At 41.7% G+C, this 21,468-nt stretch overlaps 1 protein-coding gene across 1 annotated transcript; it reads left to right on the forward strand.

Moving 5' to 3' along the window:
- Positions 1–1,079: 1,079 nt before the first annotated feature.
- Positions 1,080–7,284, forward strand: LOC139577474 (tripartite motif-containing protein 16-like). The gene is made up of 6 exons (XM_071404495.1): positions 1,080–1,781; positions 3,334–3,429; positions 5,086–5,319; positions 5,492–5,651; positions 5,777–5,836; positions 6,073–7,284. Exons 1-6 carry the CDS (start codon positions 1,185–1,187, stop codon positions 6,585–6,587), a joined length of 1,662 nt encoding a protein of 553 aa, XP_071260596.1. The 5' UTR covers positions 1,080–1,184; the 3' UTR covers positions 6,588–7,284.
- Positions 7,285–21,468: the final 14,184 nt, after the last annotated feature.

Genomic DNA, 21,468 nt, shown 5'->3' on the forward strand with positions numbered 1-21,468 from the left:
AATAATCAAACACGTTTGATGTTTGCCAAAAGGCATGTGGGAGACTCCCCGAACATATGGAAGAATGTACTCTGGTCATCATGATCAATCTGGCCATCAAGGAAAACGCTATGTCTGGCACAAACCCAACACCTCTAAAATACCCCGAGAACACCATCCCCACAGTGAAGCATGGTGGTGGCAGCATCATGCTGTGGGGATGTTTTTTATTGGGAGGGACTGGGAAACTGGTCAGAATTGAAGGAATGATGGATGGTGCTAAATACATGAAATTTCTTGAGGGAAACCTGTTTCAGTCTTCCAGCAATGTGAGACTGGGACGGAGGTTCACCTTCCAGCAGGACAATGACACAAAGCATACTGCTAAAGCAACACTCGAGTGGTTTAAGAGGAAACATTTAAATGTCTTGGAATGGCCTAGACAAAGCCCAGACCTCAATCCAATTGAGAATATGTGGTATGACTTAAAGATTGCTGTACACCAGCGGAACCCATCCAACTTGAAGGAGCTGGAGAAGTTTTGCCTTGAAGAATGGCCAAAAATCCCAGTGGCTAGATGTGCCAAGCTTATAGAGACATATCCCAAGGGACTTGCAGCTGTAATTGCAGCAAAAGGTGGATCTACAAAGTATTAACTTTGGGGGGTGAATAGTTATGCACGCTCCAGTTTACTGTTTTTTTTCTTATTTCTTGTTTGTTTCACAATAAAAAAACAATTTACATCTTCTAAATGGTAGGCATGTTGTGTAAATCAAATGATACAAACCCCCCAAAAAGATATTTTAATTCCAGGTTGTAAGGTAACAAAATAGGAAAAATGCCAAGGGGGTGAATACTTTCACAAGGCACTGTAGACGGCATTACAGGGCATTCAGAAGTTATTCAGACACCTTGACTTTTTCCACATTTGGTTACATTACAGTCTTTTTCTAAAATGGATTAAATAAAATGTAACCAGGAACTATAATTTAACCTAGGAACTAAAATATTTGTCTCCTTCTCGACGTTGCATGCAGTTCTCTCTCTCTCTCCCTTCCTCTAACCCCTCCCTCCCTCCCTCCCTCTAAACTCACCTATCTGGCAGAACCAGAAAGTCCATACCTACCAAAAACAAACTTCTGTGGAAACGAAACGTATCTGAGTCTCTGTGTCGTCTGTCTGTGTGAGAGTGAACAACCGTCCAAATGGCTCAGCAGGGAGTTCTGCTGGACCAGGACCAGTTCTGTTGTTCTGTCTGTCTGGATCTACTGAAGGAGCCGGTCACTACTGCCTGTGGACACAATTACTGTAGTATCTGTATTGAGGGCTGCTGGGATCAGGATGTTCTGAAAGGGGTCTATAGCTGTCCTCAGTGCAGAGAGACCTTCACTCCAAGGCCTAATCTGAGGAAAAATAACATGTTGGCTGAGATGGTGGAGAAACTGAGGAAGACAGGACTCCAGGCTGCTCCCCCTCCTGCTCTGTGCTATGCTGGACCTGGAGATGTGGCGTGTGATTTCTGCACTGGGACCAGAAAGCAGAAAGCCCTCATGTCCTGTCAGGCATTTCTGGCCTCTTACTGTGAGACTCACCTCCAATCTCACTATGAATCTCCTGCTTTGAAGAAGCACAAGCTGGTCAAAGCCACCGCACAACTACAGGAGAAGATCTGCTCTCATCATGACAAACTGCTGGAGGTTTACTGTCGTACCGATCAGCAGTGTGTCTGTATGCTGTGTACAATGGATGAACATAAAGGCCATGATACAGTGTCAGCTGCAGCAGAGAGGACTGAGAAACAGGTAAGACCAGAACAACTTGTTGGTTACTGTCAAATAAACAAAGAATTAAAGATACAGTAGGAACTAAGGCTGTTTGAATATGAGATCATTCAAATGAAATTGATCCAGGGCAGAACAAATTTGAACACAAACCTTGATTATATAGATATGTTAACCCAGATTCTTCAAATGTATCACCATTTTATAAAGTCTGTTAGGTTCTGAAGAGACAGAGTAAAAACTCAAACCAAGTTTTTTCACCCACTGGGTCATACAGCTGCAAAGGCAATGTATGATTACACAAGAACATATATTTATAACCTCCTACTAGGCGGGATCAACTCCTTACACATCTAGACAGCCAATACATCTCTGTTGCTAGGCAGGAACTGATTTGGTTCCTCTCACTGGTGTAGTCATGGCCCTGTCTGATGCTTAAACCTTCGTGGGTGTGGACGTGTATGTGTGTGAGATAGGACTGTAGTACGAGGGTCGTTGTGGTGGCTTGACCTCAAGACGAATTACTCGCTCCTCCCTAGTTCTGCAGCTGGCCTGCCTTCTCAGAGACTAACTAGACTGTTGAATTCCTGGCTCCTCCCTAGTTCTGCAGCTGGCCTGCCTTATCAGTGACTAACTAGACTGTTGAATTCCTGACTCCTCCCTAGTTCTGCAGCTGACCTGCCTTATCAGAGACTAACTAGTCTGTTGAATTCCTGGCTCCTCCCTAGTTCTGCAGCTGGCCTGCCTTATCAGAGACTAACTAGACTGTTGAATTCCTGGCTCCTCCCTAGTTCTACAGCTGGCCTGCCTTATCAGAGACTAACTAGACTGTTGAATTCCTGTCTCCTCCCTAGTTCTACAGCTGGCCTCCCTTATCAGAGACTAACTAGACTGTTGAATTCCTGGCTCCTCCCTAGTTCTGCAGCTGGCCTGCCTTATCAGAGACTGAAACTAGTTGCCCTTTGTCTCCCTCTTTAGGAACATTGATATTCAACAATAACATGTTTGAACAGAATATTTCAGCACTTCCCCTTGTCTCTCTCGGTAACTTTCCATACACCCAGGTCCTATCCACCCGTCATTGACCCCAACATATACATTCCTTATACATGTAAAGTCATCAGTACGTTATAGTATGGTAACATGGATAAGTATATTTCTAGCTAGAATCCAACAAGTCAAACTTCGTTATCAAACACCATTATCATTTGTGATCAAACATCATTATCATTAGTTATCAAACACCATTATCATTAGTTATCAAACACCATTATCATTAGTTATCAAACATCATTATCATTAGTTATCAAACATCATTATCATTCGTGATCAAACATCATTATCATTAGTTATCAAACATAATTATCATTCGTTATCAAACACCCAATCAACTCCCTGATTTGTGTACTGTTAACTATAATCATTCACATGACTACATAATGATATAATTTCAGACAGACACTTCCTCAATATTTGTATCCCTATCTTCTATGGGTCCTATGTCACATGACTATACTATTGATCTACTGGACTAATAAAGCTTGATAGCTCATTGAAGAGTGATTCTCCACAGAGGCAGCTGGGGATGAGTCAGCAGAAGGTCCAGCAGAGAGAGAAGGAGAGAGAGAAGGAGCTGAAGGAGCTCCAACAGGCTGTTGAGTCTCTCAAGGTGAGTATTTTTGACCAGAGGAGACACACCAGAGAGAGAGAGGGGCCCCTATCCAATCCCACTGACCTCACTGTTGGGAACAGGCTGTCAGCCCCCTCATAGTAGAAGCCTCAAACAAGTTTCTAAAGACGGTTGACATCTAGTGGAAGCCTTAGGAAGTGCAACATAACCAATATCCCACTGTGTATTCAATATGGGCTAGGTAGAAAATAGACCAACCTCAGATTTCCCACTTCCTGTTTGGATTTCTTCTCAGGTTTTTGCCTGCCATATGAGTTCTGTTATACTCACAGACATCATTCAAACCGTTGTTAGAAACTTCAGAGTGTTTTCTAAAATACTAATAATATGCAAATATTAGCAACTGGGACTGAGGAGCAGGCAGTTTACTCTGGGCACCTTGATCATCAAAGCTACTCAATACTGCCCCCAGCCAAAAGAAGTTAATGTAACCGACGGGATATGAACACAGGTCTACTGTAGGAGAAACCAACATCTTGACTGTTACACCAAGAGGACATTCCCTATTGGACTGACACTGATTTAGAAGTAGCAGGCGGGGCTACCTCATCACATAACCATGAGTAACCATGACTGACTCATGTCCCCTATACATTAACATGGAGCTCTCTCTCTATTCAATTCAAAGATCTTTATTGGCTTGGGAAACATAGCTTTACTATGCCAAAGAAGTGAAGTAGATATTAAACAATCATGAATGAACAGAAAACTTTACACTACATTTATTTTCAAAAGAAGAGACATTTCAAATGTTATAATTCAAGTGCAAACAGAGTGAGTCGTGCGCCAGACTGAGTTCTGGAGGTGAAATGGAAATGAATGAGGGAGAGTTAAGTGAGGTAGAAGGTGTGGTGAAGAGTTCAGAACCAGAGAAGTATTTGGTCATACGAGATTTGACTTCAGAAGAGTTACAGGGTGTGTTGAGTGGTGGTGTCCCGTCCTCCCAGGTCGTTGGCATGGTGCAGGAGCAGATAGGGTCAAAGTAGTGGAATGGGGTAGTGGGTTTTTAATGAGTGTAGGGTTAGTTGGCATGGTGCAGGAGCAGATAGGGTCAAAGTTGTGGAATGGAGTAGTGGGTTTTAATGAGTATAGGGTTAGTTGTCATGGTGCAGGAGCAGATAGGGTCAAAGTAGTGGAATGGGGCAGTGGGTTTTTAATGAGTGTAGGGTTAGTTGGCATGGTGCAGGAGCAGATAGGGTCAAAGTAGTGGAATGGGGTAGTGGGTGGGGATGAATGGGGAGCTGACAGACAATCGTTGATGGATATTTATAGAGCTAAGATCAGGACAATAATTGATTACAGGTGTATAGTTTATGGAACAGCAGCAAAGACTTGTCTTCAGAAGCTGGACAGAATCCAGTATATAGCTTTAAGGATATGTATTGGTGCATTTAAATCAACATCTGTATGTGTCTTACTAGTGGAGGCAGGTGAGATGCCGTGAGATCCCTACTGTACCTACTGTCTCTCTCTCTGTGTCTCTCTCTCTCTCTGTCTCTCTCTCTCTCTCTGTCTCTCTCTCTCTCTCTCTCTCTCTGTCTCTCTCTCTCTCTCTCTCTCTCTCTCTCTCTCTCTCTCTCTCTCTCTCTCTCTCTCTCTCTCTCTCTCTCTCTCTCTCTCTCTCTCTCTTAACAGCGCTCTGCACAGGCAGCAGTGGAGGACAGTGATCAGATCTTTACTGAGCTGATCCGCTCCATTGAGAGAAGGAGCTCTGAGGTGAAGGAGCTGATCAGAGCCCAAGAGAAGGCTCAAGTGAGTCAAGCTGAAGGACTCCTGGAGCAACTGAAGCAGGAGATAGCTGAGCTGAGGAAGAGAAGCACTGAGCTGGAGCAGCTCTCACACACAGAGGATCACATCCATTTCCTCCAGGTAACTAAACTGTCTTGTTACATGTGATATGAAATTAACTTCATGTGAAACTATTCATCTACATCATTATGTTGTCCTGTCTCTCTCTGTCTCTCTCTCTCTCTCTCTCTCTCTCTCTCTGTCTCTCTCTCTCTCTCTCTCTCTCTCTCTCTCTCTCTCTCTCTCTCTCCAGAGTTATCAGTCTCTCTCCAGTATCAGTGTATCTTCAGACTTACCCAGCATCGTTGTCCGTCCTCTTCAGTACTTTGGAGATGTGAGTAAGACTGTGTCTGAACTGAGAGAGAAACTAGAAGACTTCCTTAAAGGAGAATGGACCGAGATCTCCACTACAGGTGTGTTGAAAACAATAAGAACATCAACTTTAGACCATTGAAAGTTCCCTACTAGTCATATACATGTGGAATATGGTCTGATGATAACATTCCCTCTCTCTGTCAATGTGTTTGTGTGTCTGTAGTGAATATAGTGGATGTTGTACTGCCTCCAGAGCCCAAGACCAGAGAACAGTTGTTACAATGTGAGTCTCTTTATTGTGAAGTAACTAACAGTCTCTTTTTACTGACACTCCTAACAATCCCTCTAGAAATATATAGCAATAGTAGATCTAATCAAAGACTGGGTATCTATCTGACTCCTCATATTTCTCTGATTTGATCTCTGCTGTGCTCTAATCAAAGACAGGGTAGATACCGTATCTGACTTAACTTATTGTTCTGACTCCCCTCATTGGTCTCTGCTCTGCTCTTCTCCCAGATTCCTGTCAGCTCACACTGGACCCAAACACAGCACACACACACCTCTTTCTGTCTGAAGGGAACAGAAAGGTGACCTATACAGACCAAGTCCAACCATATCCTGACCATCCAGACAGATTCACCAACTACATTCAGGTTCTGTGTAGAGAGGGTCTGTCTGGACGCTGTTACTGGGAGGTGGAGAGGACTGGTTATGTTAATATAGCAGTCTCATATAAAGACATCAGCAGAACAGAGTCAGGAAAAGGTAATATATTTGGATTCAATAACAAGTCCTGGAGTTTACATTACTACAGTGGTAGTTATTGTTTCATACACAATAATGTTGAGACTAAAGTATCAGGCCCTCAGTCCTCCAGAGTAGGAGTGTACCTGGATCACAAGGCAGGTACTCTGTCCTTCTACAGTGTCTCTGACACAATGACCCTCCTCCACAGAGTCCAGACCACATTCACTCAGCCCCTCTATCCTGGGTTTAGTCTCAATGGTACTGCTGAGCTGGTTAAACTGTAGTAGGGATATTTTCCACTTTTCTCTGGTTCTGCTGAGCTGGTAAACTGATTTGTTATTAATTAAAATTCAATGCAATGTTTTAATCTTGTACATTTCCATGAATCATGATGTCTGGTGTTGATGTATATTGGTTGTCATTCAGAACCATTGATGTGTTTTCTCAGTTGGTTCTCTGTCTCTATGTAATTCTCCTCAGTATCATTGATCAGCTTGTTGGTCCTAATTGATGTGTTCTCTGTCACCTGGAGCTGCATGGAAAATGGTCCAGGAACTAAAGGACAATTCAGGACTAGTCAGCCCACTACAAGCTGGTATCACTTACTTTCTACTAAACTATATGGACTGGTTTCCCAGACACAGATTAATCCTAGTCCTGGACTAAAAAGTATGTTCAATGTAGATGTCCAGGAAACCGGCCCTAAATGTGTCATCTTTCATCCTCCCGTACTGCTCAGTCCAGCAACATTAAACCTGTCCAGCAGGTGGTGCTATTGACCAAACAATAAAACCAGCAGATATCTTGACTTGCCACTCAGTATATCAGTAATGTTCAGAATAGTACTTTAATATCATTGGAGATTGATGGTCTTCTTAATCCACTATCCAGAGTCAGGAACAGATGAAGTTAGGTCTGCTACTGTTCAGTGATTAAATATGATTTATGGTGATGGGAAATAATAAAAAACACTAAACTTCATCTAGTAATAGTTTTCCTTTGTTATTTATTCCAAGGTGTGTCTTTAACTTGTAAATGTATTGTGTGGAGGTGAGCTAGTGGTGTGGCTGATAGAATAGAATGAAAAGGGAGGAGGGGAGGAAGAGGGGAGGAGTGAAGGGCTGTTCAAGAAACCAGATGAGGAAGAGGAAGATGTTCAGGGGAATGACTGTCTCTGTTCCAAATGGTTCCCTATTCCCTACATAGTGCACTACGGTGCTTCTGACCAGGTCTAAAGTAGTGTTCTACGTAGGGAATAGGGTGTAGATTTATTACAATATCATGCTTTAGTGTTTGGCACAACAATATATTAGATCTCCACCCCCCCACTTCCTGTCTGTCATCCCACAGTTCTGTTAAGACTTCCTCTCATTGAACTGGGCCTCATTCTAAATGGTCACTTTGTATTGATAGTCCATACTGGGCTTTACTATGGTTCTACATACAGTACCTGTATTGATAGTCCATACTGGTCTTTACTATGGTTCTACATACAGTACCTGTATTGATAGTCCATACTGGTCTTTACTATGGTTCTACATACAGTATCTGTATTGATAGTCCATACTGGTCTTTACTATGGTTCTACATACAGTACCTGTATTGATAATCCATACTGGTCTTTACTATGGTTCTACATACAGTACATGTATTGATAGTCCATACTGGGCTTTACTATGGTTCTACATACAGTACCTGTATTGATAGTCCATACTGGTCTTTACTATGGTTCTACATACAGTACCTGTATTGATAGTCCATACTGGTCTTTACTATGGTTCTACATACAGTATCTGTATTGATGAGGGCCTCATCATCTGGCTGCACAATGAAAGCCAGGGACTGCAGTGTGCTCCAGTCTCCAGCAGGGGGCAGTAAAACCCTATGGACCTGAAAGGGACGGCAGTGTGCTCCAGTCTCCAGCAGGGGGCAGTAAAACCCTATGGACCTGAAAGGGACTGCAGTGTGCTCCAGTCCCCAGCAGGGGGCAGTAAAACCCTATGGACCTGAAATGGACTGCAGTGTGCTCCAGTCTCCAGCAGGGGGCAGTAAAACCCTATGGACCTGAAAGGGACTGCAGTGTGCTCCAGTCTCCAGCAGGGGGCAGTAAAACCCTATGGACCTGAAAGGGACTGCAGTGTGCTCCAGTCTCCAGCAGGGGGCAGTAAAACCCTATGGACCTGAAATGGACTGCAGTGTGCTCCAGTCTCCAGCAGGGGGCAGTAAAACCCTATGGACACGAAAGGGACTGCAGTGTGCTCCAGTCCCCAGCAGGGGGCAGTAAAACCCTTTGGACCTGAAAGGAACTGCAGTGTGCTCCAGTCTCCAGCAGGGGGCAGTAAAACCCTATGGACCTGAAAGGGAAAGTGAGGAGTAAAAATCAAAGGTGAATTTACATTGATGTTTCCACGGAGACATGAATCATATCCACGAGGCACCAAACTGAAGAAAATGAACTGAAACAGGGAGGGACTAACTGAGCAAGAAATGTTTTTAATGTTTGTACTTTTAGGACTTTTCTACTGGTTCCATTATAACAAACTCAATCAAGCACTGCTTATTGTTAGGTTCTAAGTGAACCTGTTAAAACTCACGGACGCTTAACAAAGATCACACCAAGTTTATTCACCCATTGGGTCGATACAGCTACAAAAGACATATTCACATCAGTGGTAGTATATATACCCCAATTAGGGTGGAGTCTCCTCCTGTCTAAACATATTACTAGGCAGGAAGTGACGTTATACGGGCCTCAAACTGTTCCTTCTCCCTTAAGCTGACCTGTCCTGACCTCAACCCCCTTCCTCACTAATCCACAGTTCTGCATCCTTATCAGTGCCTGTCAACATGTGATGATCTTTTCTTCACTCAGTACATTCCTGGTTAACTGCCTCCACCAGATACATTCCTCCTACAGATACTAACTTCTGAGACTCTCTATACCACCCAGTGTTTCAATAGGATACCTGATAATTAACACTAGTCCAAGTTTAGGAGTCACAACCCAGAATCCATCAGTCCCCCGTTCTGAACATTTAACTCCATACTGTTCAACATTACATAAACCTGGAAATAACTTATAAATGACCAAACAGTGATAAAACATGTAACTAAAAAATGAATCATAATTAGCACTAACATTCACAGTGTCCAACTCCGAGACTTAAGGCCTCTGTTCTATAGTCACACCGTGAACACTCTGATATCTGTTTCTCATAGAACCCTGATAATAACGTGTCGTCTGGAGCTCTTCCTCCTGTTGAACTTCCTCCTGAGAGAGTGACGGCACAGGACTTGAAACGCTACGAGAAACACACAACATAACACTACTAACAACATGGTAAGCTATGCATCATTTTATATGCAACGAGAAACACACAACATAACACTACTAACAACATGGTAAGCTATGCATCATTTAATATGCAACGAGAAACACACAACATAACACTACTAACAACATGGTAAGCTATGCATCATTTTATATGCAACGAGAAACACACAACATAACACTACTAACAACATGGTAAGCTATGCATCATTTTATATGCAACGAGAAACACACAACATAACACTACTAACAACATGGTAAGCTATGCATCATTTTATATGCAAAGAAAAAACAAAGTCTGATAACATGACAATTCCCAGTCTCTCGTCACCTGACTCTGCCTTCAGGACACTTTTCTGCTGAGGTTGGTCCTAAAAAGCTTCTGCTTTCACCCAGTCTTCCCCGTCAGACCACCGGATCCAAGAGGTGTTCCCAAGACATGTCATTCTCTCCTCGTTCCCCATCTCCTTCCTCCTCCAGTCTTCCCCGTCAGACCACCGGATCCAAGAGGTCTTCCCAAGACATGTCGTTCTCTCTTTGTTCCCCAGTCTTCCCCGTCAGACCACCGGATCCAAGAGGTGTTCCCAAGACATGTCGTTCTCTCTTCGTTCCCCATCTCCTTCCTCCTCCAGTCTTCCCCGTCAGACCACCGGATCCAAGAGGTGTTCCCAAGACATGTCATTCTCTCCTCGTTCCCCATCTCCTTCCTCCTCCAGTCTTCCCCGTCAGACCACCGGATCCAAGAGGTGTTCCCAAGACATTCTCTCTTCGTTCCCCATCTCCTTCCTCCTCCATTGTCATCTGAAAGGTACATATCCCTAATCAACGCTACATCCTCTTGAGGTAACTCAGCACTGTATATGCTCTCACATCGATGCCTTCATCATGTTGTTTAGAGTACAATTACCCCAACATCTATCCTTTCATCTGATGCAGTAACCAATAAAACAGCTAACCCAACCCATCTATGATGTTACAGTAGTCCCCAGACCAACCCATCTATGATGTTAAAGTAGTTCCCAGACCAACCCATCTATGATGTTAAAGTAGCTCCCAGACCAACCCATCTATGATGTTAAAGTAGCTCCCAGATCAACCCATCTATGATGTTAAAGTAGTTCCCAGACCAACCCATCTATGATGTTAAAGTAGTTCCCAGACCAACCCATCTATGATGTTAAAGTAGTTCCCAGACCAACCCATCTATGGTGTTAAAGTAGCTCCCAGACCAACCCATCTATGATGTTAAAGTAGTTCCCAGACCAACCCATCTATGATGTTAAAGTAGTTCCCAGACCAACCCATCTATGATGTTAAAGTAGTTCCCAGACCAACCCATCTATGATGTTAAAGTAGTTCCCAGACCAACCCATCTATGATGTTAAAACCTTTTCTCAATAGGGGGGCGCTGTTTTCACTTTGTAAAAAATCGTGCCCAAATTAAACTGCCTCGTACTCTATTCTAGCTCGTACAATATGCATATTATTATTACCATTGGATAGAAAACACTCTCAAGTTTCTAAAACCGTTTGAATTACAAGAGCTTTTGGAGTGACAGGTCTGGAAATTTCATTGTCTTCGAAGGCGCGAGAAGGAACCCCAGATTGCCTTCTGAAAAGCGTTCGGTATAGACGGCTAATATCTCCGGCTCTGATTTAATTTGATACATGTGATAATATCATCGTAAAGTATGTTTTTTCAATCGAGGTTTATCAGATTATTCAACGTTTATCGGGAATTTTGGAGTTTTCCGTTCTCAGCGTTAGGTTAAGATGGACATCTTCGCGCCACTTGGCTAGCTAAGGTTGCTAATTCGACAGGAGAAGAGGACACTCTAAAACCAAACAACGATTTATTCTGGACAAAGGACTCCTTGTACAAGATCCTGTTGGAAGCTCAGCAAAAGTAGGAACCATTTATGATGTTATTTCGTATTTTTGTGTGAAATGTTGAATCCTATTCTCCGCCCTTTTAGCGGGCGCTGTCTCGCAATAACGTTAGCTGTATGTCGTACTAAAGGTATTTTTAAAAATCTAACACAGCGGTTGCATTAAGAACCAGTGTATCTTTCATTTGCTGTACAACATGTATTTTTTAGTAAAGTTTATGATGAGTTCTTTGATTAGATTAGGTGACTATCCAAACTATCTCCGGTCAATTTTGTGCATTTTGGCTACGTATTCACAATGTAAAACCACGATTTGTACCTCTAAATATGCACATTTTCGAACAAAACATATATGTATTGTGTAACATGATGTTATAAGACTGTCATCTGATGAAGTTGGTCAAGGTTAGTGATTAATTTAATATATTTTGCTGTTTTTTTGCGATCGCTACCTTTTGCTGCTGATAAATGCGGTTGTGTGTTTGGCTATTGTGGTAAGCTAATATAATGCTATATTGTGTTTTCGCTGTAAAACACTTAAAAAATCGGAAATATTGGCTGGATTCACAAGATATTTATCTTTCATTTGCTGTACACCATGTTTTTTTCATAAATGTTTTATGATGAGTATTTATGTATTTCCCGTTGCTCTCTGTAATTATTCTGGCTGCTTTGGTGATATTTTTGATGGTAGCTGCAATGTAAAACTATGATTTATACCTCAAATATGCACATTTTTCCAACAAAACATAGATTTATTGTATAACATGTTATAAGACTGTCATCTGATGAAGTTGTTTCTTGGTTAGTGACTAATTATATCTCTATTTGGTCGGTTTTGTGATAGCTACCTATGCGGTTGATTCATATGCGGTTGAGTCTTTTGCTATTGTGGTTAGCTAATAGAAATACATATTGTGTTTTCGCTGTAAAACATTTTAAAAATCAGAAATGATGGCTGGATTCACAAGATGTTTATCTTTCATTTGCATTGGACTTGTGATTTCATGAAATTATATTATATGATATCCCTGTGGCGTTAGGATAGGCTATGCTAGTCAGCTTTTTTGATGGGGGGGATCCCGGATCCGGGAGAGAGAAGCGGTTAAGCACCATACTTTTTCACTGTGTGTGTGTGTGTGTGTGTGTGTGTGTGAGAGAGCTTTTCTTTGACATCTGTTTAGAGAAAAGACTGATTTAGAGTTCATGAGGGTTGTCTTATCACACAAATGAAGTTTTGAAAAGTTCTGACATTTTTAACCCTTCAAAAACAGCACCCATGACACCATTTTAAGGCACTTCCGGTTGGCACAGGAAGCTATAAGTAAACACATATCTTGATTGGCATATGTTCTTACAGAATCCTGAGTTTTAAGTCTTTATGTTAAGAATTTACTGATTTACACAGGGTTGAATACACTATTTCTCACAAACTACATGTTTGATATGGCAAAACACTTTTAGGGTGATTTTAACCACTTGCGGTTGCTCCAGGGAGCTTAGAATCGACACAGGTAGACCTCATAGTGGCCTGATGGACTGTCAACGAAGACAAGTTCATAAGACATTATTAACCCATATAGGCTTCAGGTTGAATTTAGGGGAGCAGGCAATGTATTCCTATGGGGAGAGATGTCATTGTAATCTGTGAGATGTCTTTCATCGATTATTAACGTTAAAAAATACCTAAAGTTGTATTACAAAAGTAGTTTGACATTTTTTGGCAAAGTTCACAGGTAACCTTTGAGATATTTTGTCGTCACGTTTGAGCAAGTTGGAACCAGTGTTTTTCTGGGACAAACGCGCCAAATAATTGGACATTTGGGACATATATCGACGGAATTAATCGAACAAAAGGACCATTTGTGATGTTTATGGGACATATTGGAGTGCCAACAACAGAAGCTCGTCAAAGGTAAGGCATGAATTATATTTTTATTTCTGCCTTTTGTGTCGTGCATGCAGGGTTGGAATATGCTCATCTCTCTTGGTTTACAATGGTGCTATCCTCAGATAATCGTATGCTTTCGCCGAAAAGCCTATTTGAATTCTGATTGGCTGGATTCACAACCAGTGTAGCTTTAGTTTGGTATCTTTCATGTGTGATTTAATGAAAGTTTGATTTTATAGTAATTTTCATAGTAATTATTTTTAATTTGGCGCTCTGCATTTTCTCAGGCTTTTTGCCAAGTGATACAGTAGCATCTTGCCTAAACTCAGATTTTTTTATATAAATATAAACTTTACCGAACAAAAAATACATGTATTGTGTAACATGAAGTCCTATGAGTGTCATCTGATGAAGATTATCAAAGGTTAGTGATTAGTTCGAACAAAGGTAACTATTGCAGGCTCTGTGTGTCTCTAAGCCCCACACTGTGTCCCTCCGTCCTAGCTGTGTGTGTGTGAGTTTTTCTTGGAAATTTTATGGGCGACATGACTGATTTACAGTTCATGAGGGTTGCCTAATCACACATTTAAAGTTTTGGAAAGATCTCACTTTTTTAACTCTTCGATACAGCCCCTAACACCCCAATTTAAGGCACTTCCGGTTGGCACAGGAAGCTGAACGTGAACACATATCCTCATTGGGGTAGGCTTTTACAGAATCCTGAGTTTTAAGTCTATACGTTAAGAATTGACTGATCTATATAGGGTTGAATGCAGTGGTTTTCACAATTGCAGGTCATGTATATCAAGACAACTTTTAGGGTGATCTTAACCACTTCCGGTTGCTCCAGGAAGCTTAGAATCAACACGGGTAGACCTCATAGTGGCGTAATGGATTTTCATCGAAGACAGGTTCATAAGACATTCATAACCCACATAGGCTTCAGGTTGAATTTAGGGGAGCAGGCAATGTATTCCTATGGGGAGAGAAGTCAATGCAAACTGTTTGATGGAAACACCTTCTTTTAACTGTTAAAACTTCTCACGAGTCACCAACCCTGATCCGGTAGCACCCCCCCCCCACCCCCCACTGATTAGCATAGCTAGCATAGCGTCACAAGTAACTTGTAGCATCTAAATATCATTAAATCACAAGTCCAAGACACCAGATGAAAGATACAGGTCTTGTGAATAAAGCCACCATTTCAGATTTTTAAAATGTTTTACAGGGAAGACACAATATGTAAATCTATTAGCTAACCACGTTAGCAAAGGAGAGGATTTTTTCACTCCCAACAGTTTTTCCCTGCGTCAGTAGCTATCACTAATTCGACTAAATAAAAATATATATAGCCACTAACCAAGAAACAAATTCATAAGATGACAGTCTGATAACATATTTATGGTATTGCATAGTTTTTTTTTGAAAATGTGCATTTTTCAGGTATAAATCACAGTTCTACATTGCAGCTGCATTCTGAAAAGGTGCCGACCCAGCCAGAATAATTACAGAGACCAACGTCATATAACTAATTACTCATTTTAAAACATTTCAGAAAAATACACAGCGTACAGATATTGAAAGCCCAACATCTGGTGAATCCAAACAATATTTCAGATTTATAAAATGTTTTATAACGAAAACAAAATGTAGCGCTAAATTAGCATAGCTATACCAGGCAGATTCGGCTGGGCGCCCACGGCAAGATCACATGCACAACAGATATGATATAACATCGTAAATTGGGTCTTACTATGGCTGCTCTTTCATCAGAATGTTGATCAAAGTGTCCATTGTCAAGATGAGTTGTTGGTTGCGTTCAGAGTCGTTCCTTTCCCACTCCATTTAGCACAGGTACCGGTGGAGTGGCACGTATTTCTCAAACGATACTAAAATCTAACAACTGAACACCGCAAAACTCCCTAAAAAATTCAAATAATCTGATTAAACTATATTGAAAAAACATACATTACGATGATCTGGTCACATGTATCAAACAAACTTCGACACGGAGATAATAATGGCCGCACAACACAAGAAAAACGTAGCTCAAATTCCATCCAATCGAGAACCGGAAGTTGTCGGTCATGCCAAAGATTTTGCTCTCATTTCACGTCAGTCCCAGATAGACAAGAAATGTTTCCTCTGACGTCCTCTAGACACCCAGAGGAAGGCCAGTGAGTTGTGTTTCGGGTCATAGGAGGCATGACCATATATAGGCAGAGCTTTGAAGCCAGCACAAAACATCTTGATTTTATGTTCTTGGTCATGGAAAGTGCTGTGAAATGACTTCTGAATCACTCAGAGACAAAATTGAAACGGTTTTAGAAACTGGAGATTGTTTTCTTTCCAACGGTATTATTTATATGCATATAGTAAGAGCAATAATTAAAGAAGAGGCAGTTTAATCTGTTGAGCCATTTATGCTAATGCCAAAACAGCACCCCCTATATTGACAAGAAGTTAGGGTTAATGCCACACGGTCAAGGCTAGGCTTGCACAGACAATATTTGGACAGTTTTGGAAACTTTAGAGTGTTTTCTATCCTAATCTGTCAATTATATGCATATTCTAGCATCTGGACCTGAGAAATAGTCAGTTTACCTTGGGAACGTTATTTTTCCAAACATAAAAATACTGCCCCCTAGCTGAAATAAGTTAAATACCCTAGGTTAGAGGGAGTATAGTTAAAGACCCTGGGTTAGAGGGGGTATAATTAAAGACCATGGGTTAGAGGGGGTATAGTTAAAGACCCTGGGTTAAATAGGGTATTATTAAAGACCCTGGGTTAGAGGGAGTATAGTTAAAGACCCTGGGTTAGAGGGGGTATAGTTAAAGACCCTGGGTTAGAGGGGGTATAGTTAAAGACCCTGGGTTAGAGGGGGTATAGTTAAAGACCCTGGGTTAGAGGGGGTATAGTTAAAGACCCTGGGTTAGAGGGGATATAGTTAAAGACCCTGGGTTAGAGGGAGTATAGTTAAAGACCCTGGGTTAGAAGGGGTATAGTTAAAGACCCTGGGTTAGAGGGGGTATTATTAAAGACCATGGGTTAGAGGGAGTATTATTAAAGACCCTGGGTTAGAGGGGGTATAGTTAAAGACCCTGGGTTAGAGGGGGTATAGTTAAAGACCCTGGGTTAGAGGGGGTATAGTTAAAGACCCTGGGTTAGAGGGGGTATAGTTAAAGACCCTGGGTTAGAGGGAGTATAGTTAAAGACCCTGGGTTAGAGGGGGTATTATTAAAGACCCTGGGTTAGAGGGGGTATAGTTAAAGACCCTGGGTTAGAGGGGGTATTATTAAAGACCCTGGGTTAGAGGGGGTATTATTAAAGAACCTGGGTTAGAGGGGGTATAGTTAAATACCCTGGGTTAGAGGGAGTATAATTAAAGACCCTGGGTTAGAGGGGGTATAGTTAAAGACCCTGGGTTAGAGGGGATATAGTTAAAAACCCTGGGTTAGAGGGAGTATAGTTAAAGACCCTGGGTTAGAGGGAGTATAGTTAAAGACCCTGGGTTAGAGGGAGTATAATTAAAGACCCTGGGTTAGAGGGGGTATAGTTAAAGACCCTGGGTTAGAGGGGGTATAGTTAAAGACCCTGGGTTAGAGGGGGTATAGTTAAAGACCCTGGGTTAGAGGGAGTATAGTTAAAGACCCTGGGTTAGAGGGGATATTATTAAAGACCCTGGGTTAGAGGGAGTATAATAAATGTTTTTCAACTTCCACTATCCTTCTTGCTTCTCTGGTGTACAATAACATTAATGAGCCCTTTTCAAATAACGACAACATTTCATTTTCATTTTTATTTTATTTTAGCAAACATTAAGTATTACGCATCCATACCCTTCAGGATACATAGCAGGATAGTAGTACCTGTTTTCTCACTGACCCATGCATGCAACACCTTGTATACTTTACATTTACAGGCTCGTATCGCTGAATTTTTAAGACACATCTGTTATATAAGTATATAAACAACAAATATGATACATGTTACAATTAAACGGAGTTTCAAACAAATACATTAAAAACTTAGACAAGGATGTTTCTAGTTCTTCAGAATCATCCACAAGACGGGATACCAGTTGTGTCCATTGCAGATTCTTGCCCGTTTGTCTTACATGACTCATGATTTGCTCCATTTTTAGCACACTCTCTGCATTAACCCCGGTATTGGGGGTTGTGTAGAGCGATACATTGTTCACTTTATTTTCAATAATTTGCTGCATAACATTTGTAAATTCTCTCAAATTAAAAAAGTATTTATTCTCTCTAACATCATATGCAAATAGTTACCCATTGCTTTACATCTAAATAAAAAATATATATTTTTACTCGTTCTCTTGGGGTTTATTGAGCCAGAAAGTCTCCACATCAGCCACCAAAGCTTCCTTGTATTTGTTGTCGTCCACCAGGGTGTGCCGGATTTCTTTGAGTTTCTCGTGGATGTAGATCACCTCCTTCAGTTCATGTAGGAAGGCCTCGGTTACCCCGTAAACTCTGGGAATAGATGGCACAAGACCCATAGACTCCAGGGCCATCGAGGGTATAAAGCAGCTGGACCACAGTCTTTTCACCAGCTCCTCAAAATATCATATTAACACGGATCTTGTTGTTGGCTGGTGTGATTGATCTCACAACCGATGCATTTTTCTCTTATATATTCTCCAATCACCACGTCTAAAACTGCGGCTACAAAGGCCTTGATGGTGTCCACAAAAAATAGTACTAACCAGCCCATCAAACACATCCTCAAGCTATGTACATGTAGAGGGTGTCGGAGGGCTTGCTTGGGGGGCGTAGAAAGGAGGGCTGTGAGGCGTAGAGTCCTTAGGGTCTGGTACCCATGATGTATCGGAGTCCTGATATGGTATATGAATATCCATGGTATATGCTGAAATGAAGAACCGGAGGCTTTACGTTCACCCCTTTATTGTTGAACCAGTCCTATGGTATCGGGACGTGGTTAACGTAGCTGCGTACTTAGTTTTCTTCAGGGGCTGACCCTTCTGAGGATGAACCTTCTGAGGGTTCCTTTGAATCATAATCCTCAGGATTCGTATATATTATGCACCTTCTTAGCTGAACAATACTCTCCCGTTGTTGGCTCTGTACAAAAAGAGCATCCACTAACTCTAACATTTTCAATTCCATTATATCCCAACTTTTAAAAGGAATAAGCTAAAATCCCCAGTCAGGCCACCTTCACGGATGTTTTCGTTGCGGATTTCCTCGTTGCTGATATAGAACTCCACCCACATGGAAGTCCATTCTTTCTTTGTATTTTCACCCTGTGAAATATTCTTCCTGAGGAGTCAGGGGCACCTTCCCAACGGGTCTCGTAGCCTGTGAACAAGCTATAACCCTTGGTGATAAGGCTCAGTTCAGGATACACCAGCTTGCGAAACACCTGCCAGTCTTCAAGACTGTAGTCCACTCCTAAAGTCTGGTCGGTATATTCTTCTCCTTCGGCTACGGTATAGAGTTTCACTCTACATGCCGGGTAATCAAACAGATAACCCCATAGTTGTCCATTAGACATCAGCACTTGATCTTTCAGCGCAGTTGCGGGCGGTATTTGGGTTCTATACATATTTAGAAACCGCTTTTTGGCGCTTCGTATATTGTTGCTTTATACTCTTCCCTTTCTCAATGTTTTAACCGAGGTCCTGCTTCTGTTGTTACGGTCAACCGAGGTCCTGCTTCTGTTGTTACTGTCAACCGAGGTCCTGCTTCTGTTGTTACTGTCATCACGTGTGTGTCACTGATCACAAAATACATGTTTCATTTCTTGTTTAGTGTTTTTTCGAGGTCGCTTGTAGTGTTCAGCTCTTATTTATAATGCGGCTGCCCCCAAAACCCCCGGACATTCCTGTTTCATAGACAACAGCCCTAAGGTCACTACAACAGGGGGGGGACCATACTCTTTGAAATGTTCAAACAGATCCCCCAGTTCAACGAGATCCCTACACATCAATCATCAGGACAGCTTCAAAGGAACAGATGCACTATCTGGTTAAATAAACATTCAGTCTAAAGCGTGAGAACGGAACGACAGGATTCCCATATATGGGCACTCCCTAGAGCGCTTGAGAACTTCCTGACAGGATGTCCTGCAGGATGCCCATACATGGACATGACCACGTGACCCATAACATAGGGTCATAAATCACACGTTTGACGTGTGCCGTCTACTGTATTCTCACTAATACTGGGTAAAATGCCATTTTTATCTCTGTTCTTTTTTAGTCAGGTCAGTAAATAAATATCAATTACAGTCTCATTCTCATTTGCTTTTAACAGAACCAAACATTAGAACAGGTCATGGTAGAAATAGTTTTAGTTACTCAGCTCCGTGGTCCTGGAATTCCCTCCTGAACATTTTAACGTGTGATGATCTAGATTCGTTGGTGGAGTTTAAACACTTGACTGATGTAAATATCATAGAGTGTAATTGTCTTTAGGACAGCTGTTTAGTCAAGACTTTCGTGTTTTTAACGTAATATGTAATTGTTGTACTGTGTGTGTTTATAGTTTTTTTTAATGTTGTGTTAGTGTATGTACGTTGTTTTGTCTGAAACGTTGTTCCCCCTGCTGCTATTGGACCAGGTCCATTGGAAAATAGATGTTATCTCAATGAGAAAAATCTGGATAAATAAAGGTTAAATATATATATTTTTAGATGAAGGGATAGCATACGATCATAGATACAATTTGGCTACATAAGCCTACAAACATTTACAATGAAAAGCAAAATCACAAGAATCACAAGAATTGCTTCAGATCAAAGTCTACGTTGAGACCGAAGGGAGCAAGGGCCTATAAATGAAAGATCCAGGCAGCCTCTCGTTTCAACAATAGATTGTCGAGGTCACCCCCTCTCCTAGGGAGGGTGACATGTTCCATGCTGATATAACGTAGGGACGAAATCGAGTGGTTCGCTTCCAAAAAGTGGGCTGTAACTGGGTATGTCGAGATTGGTGCTTTGATGCTCTGAGATTCGTACTTTTAACTCACACTTTGTTTTACCAGAATAATTTCCCCCCCTTGGACAAGTTATAAGATAACTGCCTTAGTGGAGCAGGTGATAACTCCTTTGATTGGGATCTGTTTCCCTGTTTGGGGAGTTTGAAAGATCTACATATATAAGTGCCATTGCATTGAGCTCAGCCATTACACTGTAGTTTCCATCCAGTAGGGGAGAAAATAGACATTGTGCAGGGATATCTTGGGGTGGTAAATCAGAGATATAGATAATGGAACCGGTCTCCAGTTGGGGGAAAGTCCTTGTCAGTATAACCTCTCTGTCTACAATAACATAACTCTGACCTTACTGTTGACAAATGGAACCGGTCTCCAGTTGAAAGTCCTTGTCAGTCTTGTCAACTTCAGAATGTCATTGTGTATATTATTAGACATTGTGCAGGGATATCTTGGGGTGGTAAATCAGAGATAATGGAACTGGTTACGCACCCTTAACAACGTAACCACAGCAAACAATCCCACACAAAAGACTAGCAGGCAGCGGAGGTTAATAAACCCACCCAAATCAACTAATAGGACACAGGTGTAAACAATACAGACAGACACAAACGAAAAGGAAAAATGGATTGGTGGCAGCTAGTAGGCCGGCGACGACCGCCGAGCACCGCCCGAACAGGGAGAGGAGCCACCTTCGGTGGAAGTCGTGACTTTCTGCTGATATTTAGGTGCTGCTGCTCCAGCTAGTTTCTGTTCTCTGACATGTCTCCACCCAGCTGTGCCCTTTGCAGATACCAGAAAACAGGATATGTCACTTACTGTGGTCACACCCAAACTGCTCTTAGCCGCATTACTAAGTTACACAAAGACAGTTTGCATCAGTAGAAAAATACAAGTTCATAACAGTAGATAATTCTCTAAATAGAAAACAGATTGACAGAGGAGACATACAGGTAGTGGGTTAGTGTGGGTTACTGATCCTAGACAGAGGAGACATACAGGTAGTGGGTTAGTGTAGGTTACTGATCCTAGACAGAGGGGACATACAGGTAGTGGGTTAGTGTGGGTTACTGATC

Source organism: Salvelinus alpinus, chromosome 6, assembly GCF_045679555.1.
Source record: "Salvelinus alpinus chromosome 6, SLU_Salpinus.1, whole genome shotgun sequence".
Lineage (NCBI taxonomy): Eukaryota > Metazoa > Chordata > Actinopteri > Salmoniformes > Salmonidae > Salvelinus > Salvelinus alpinus.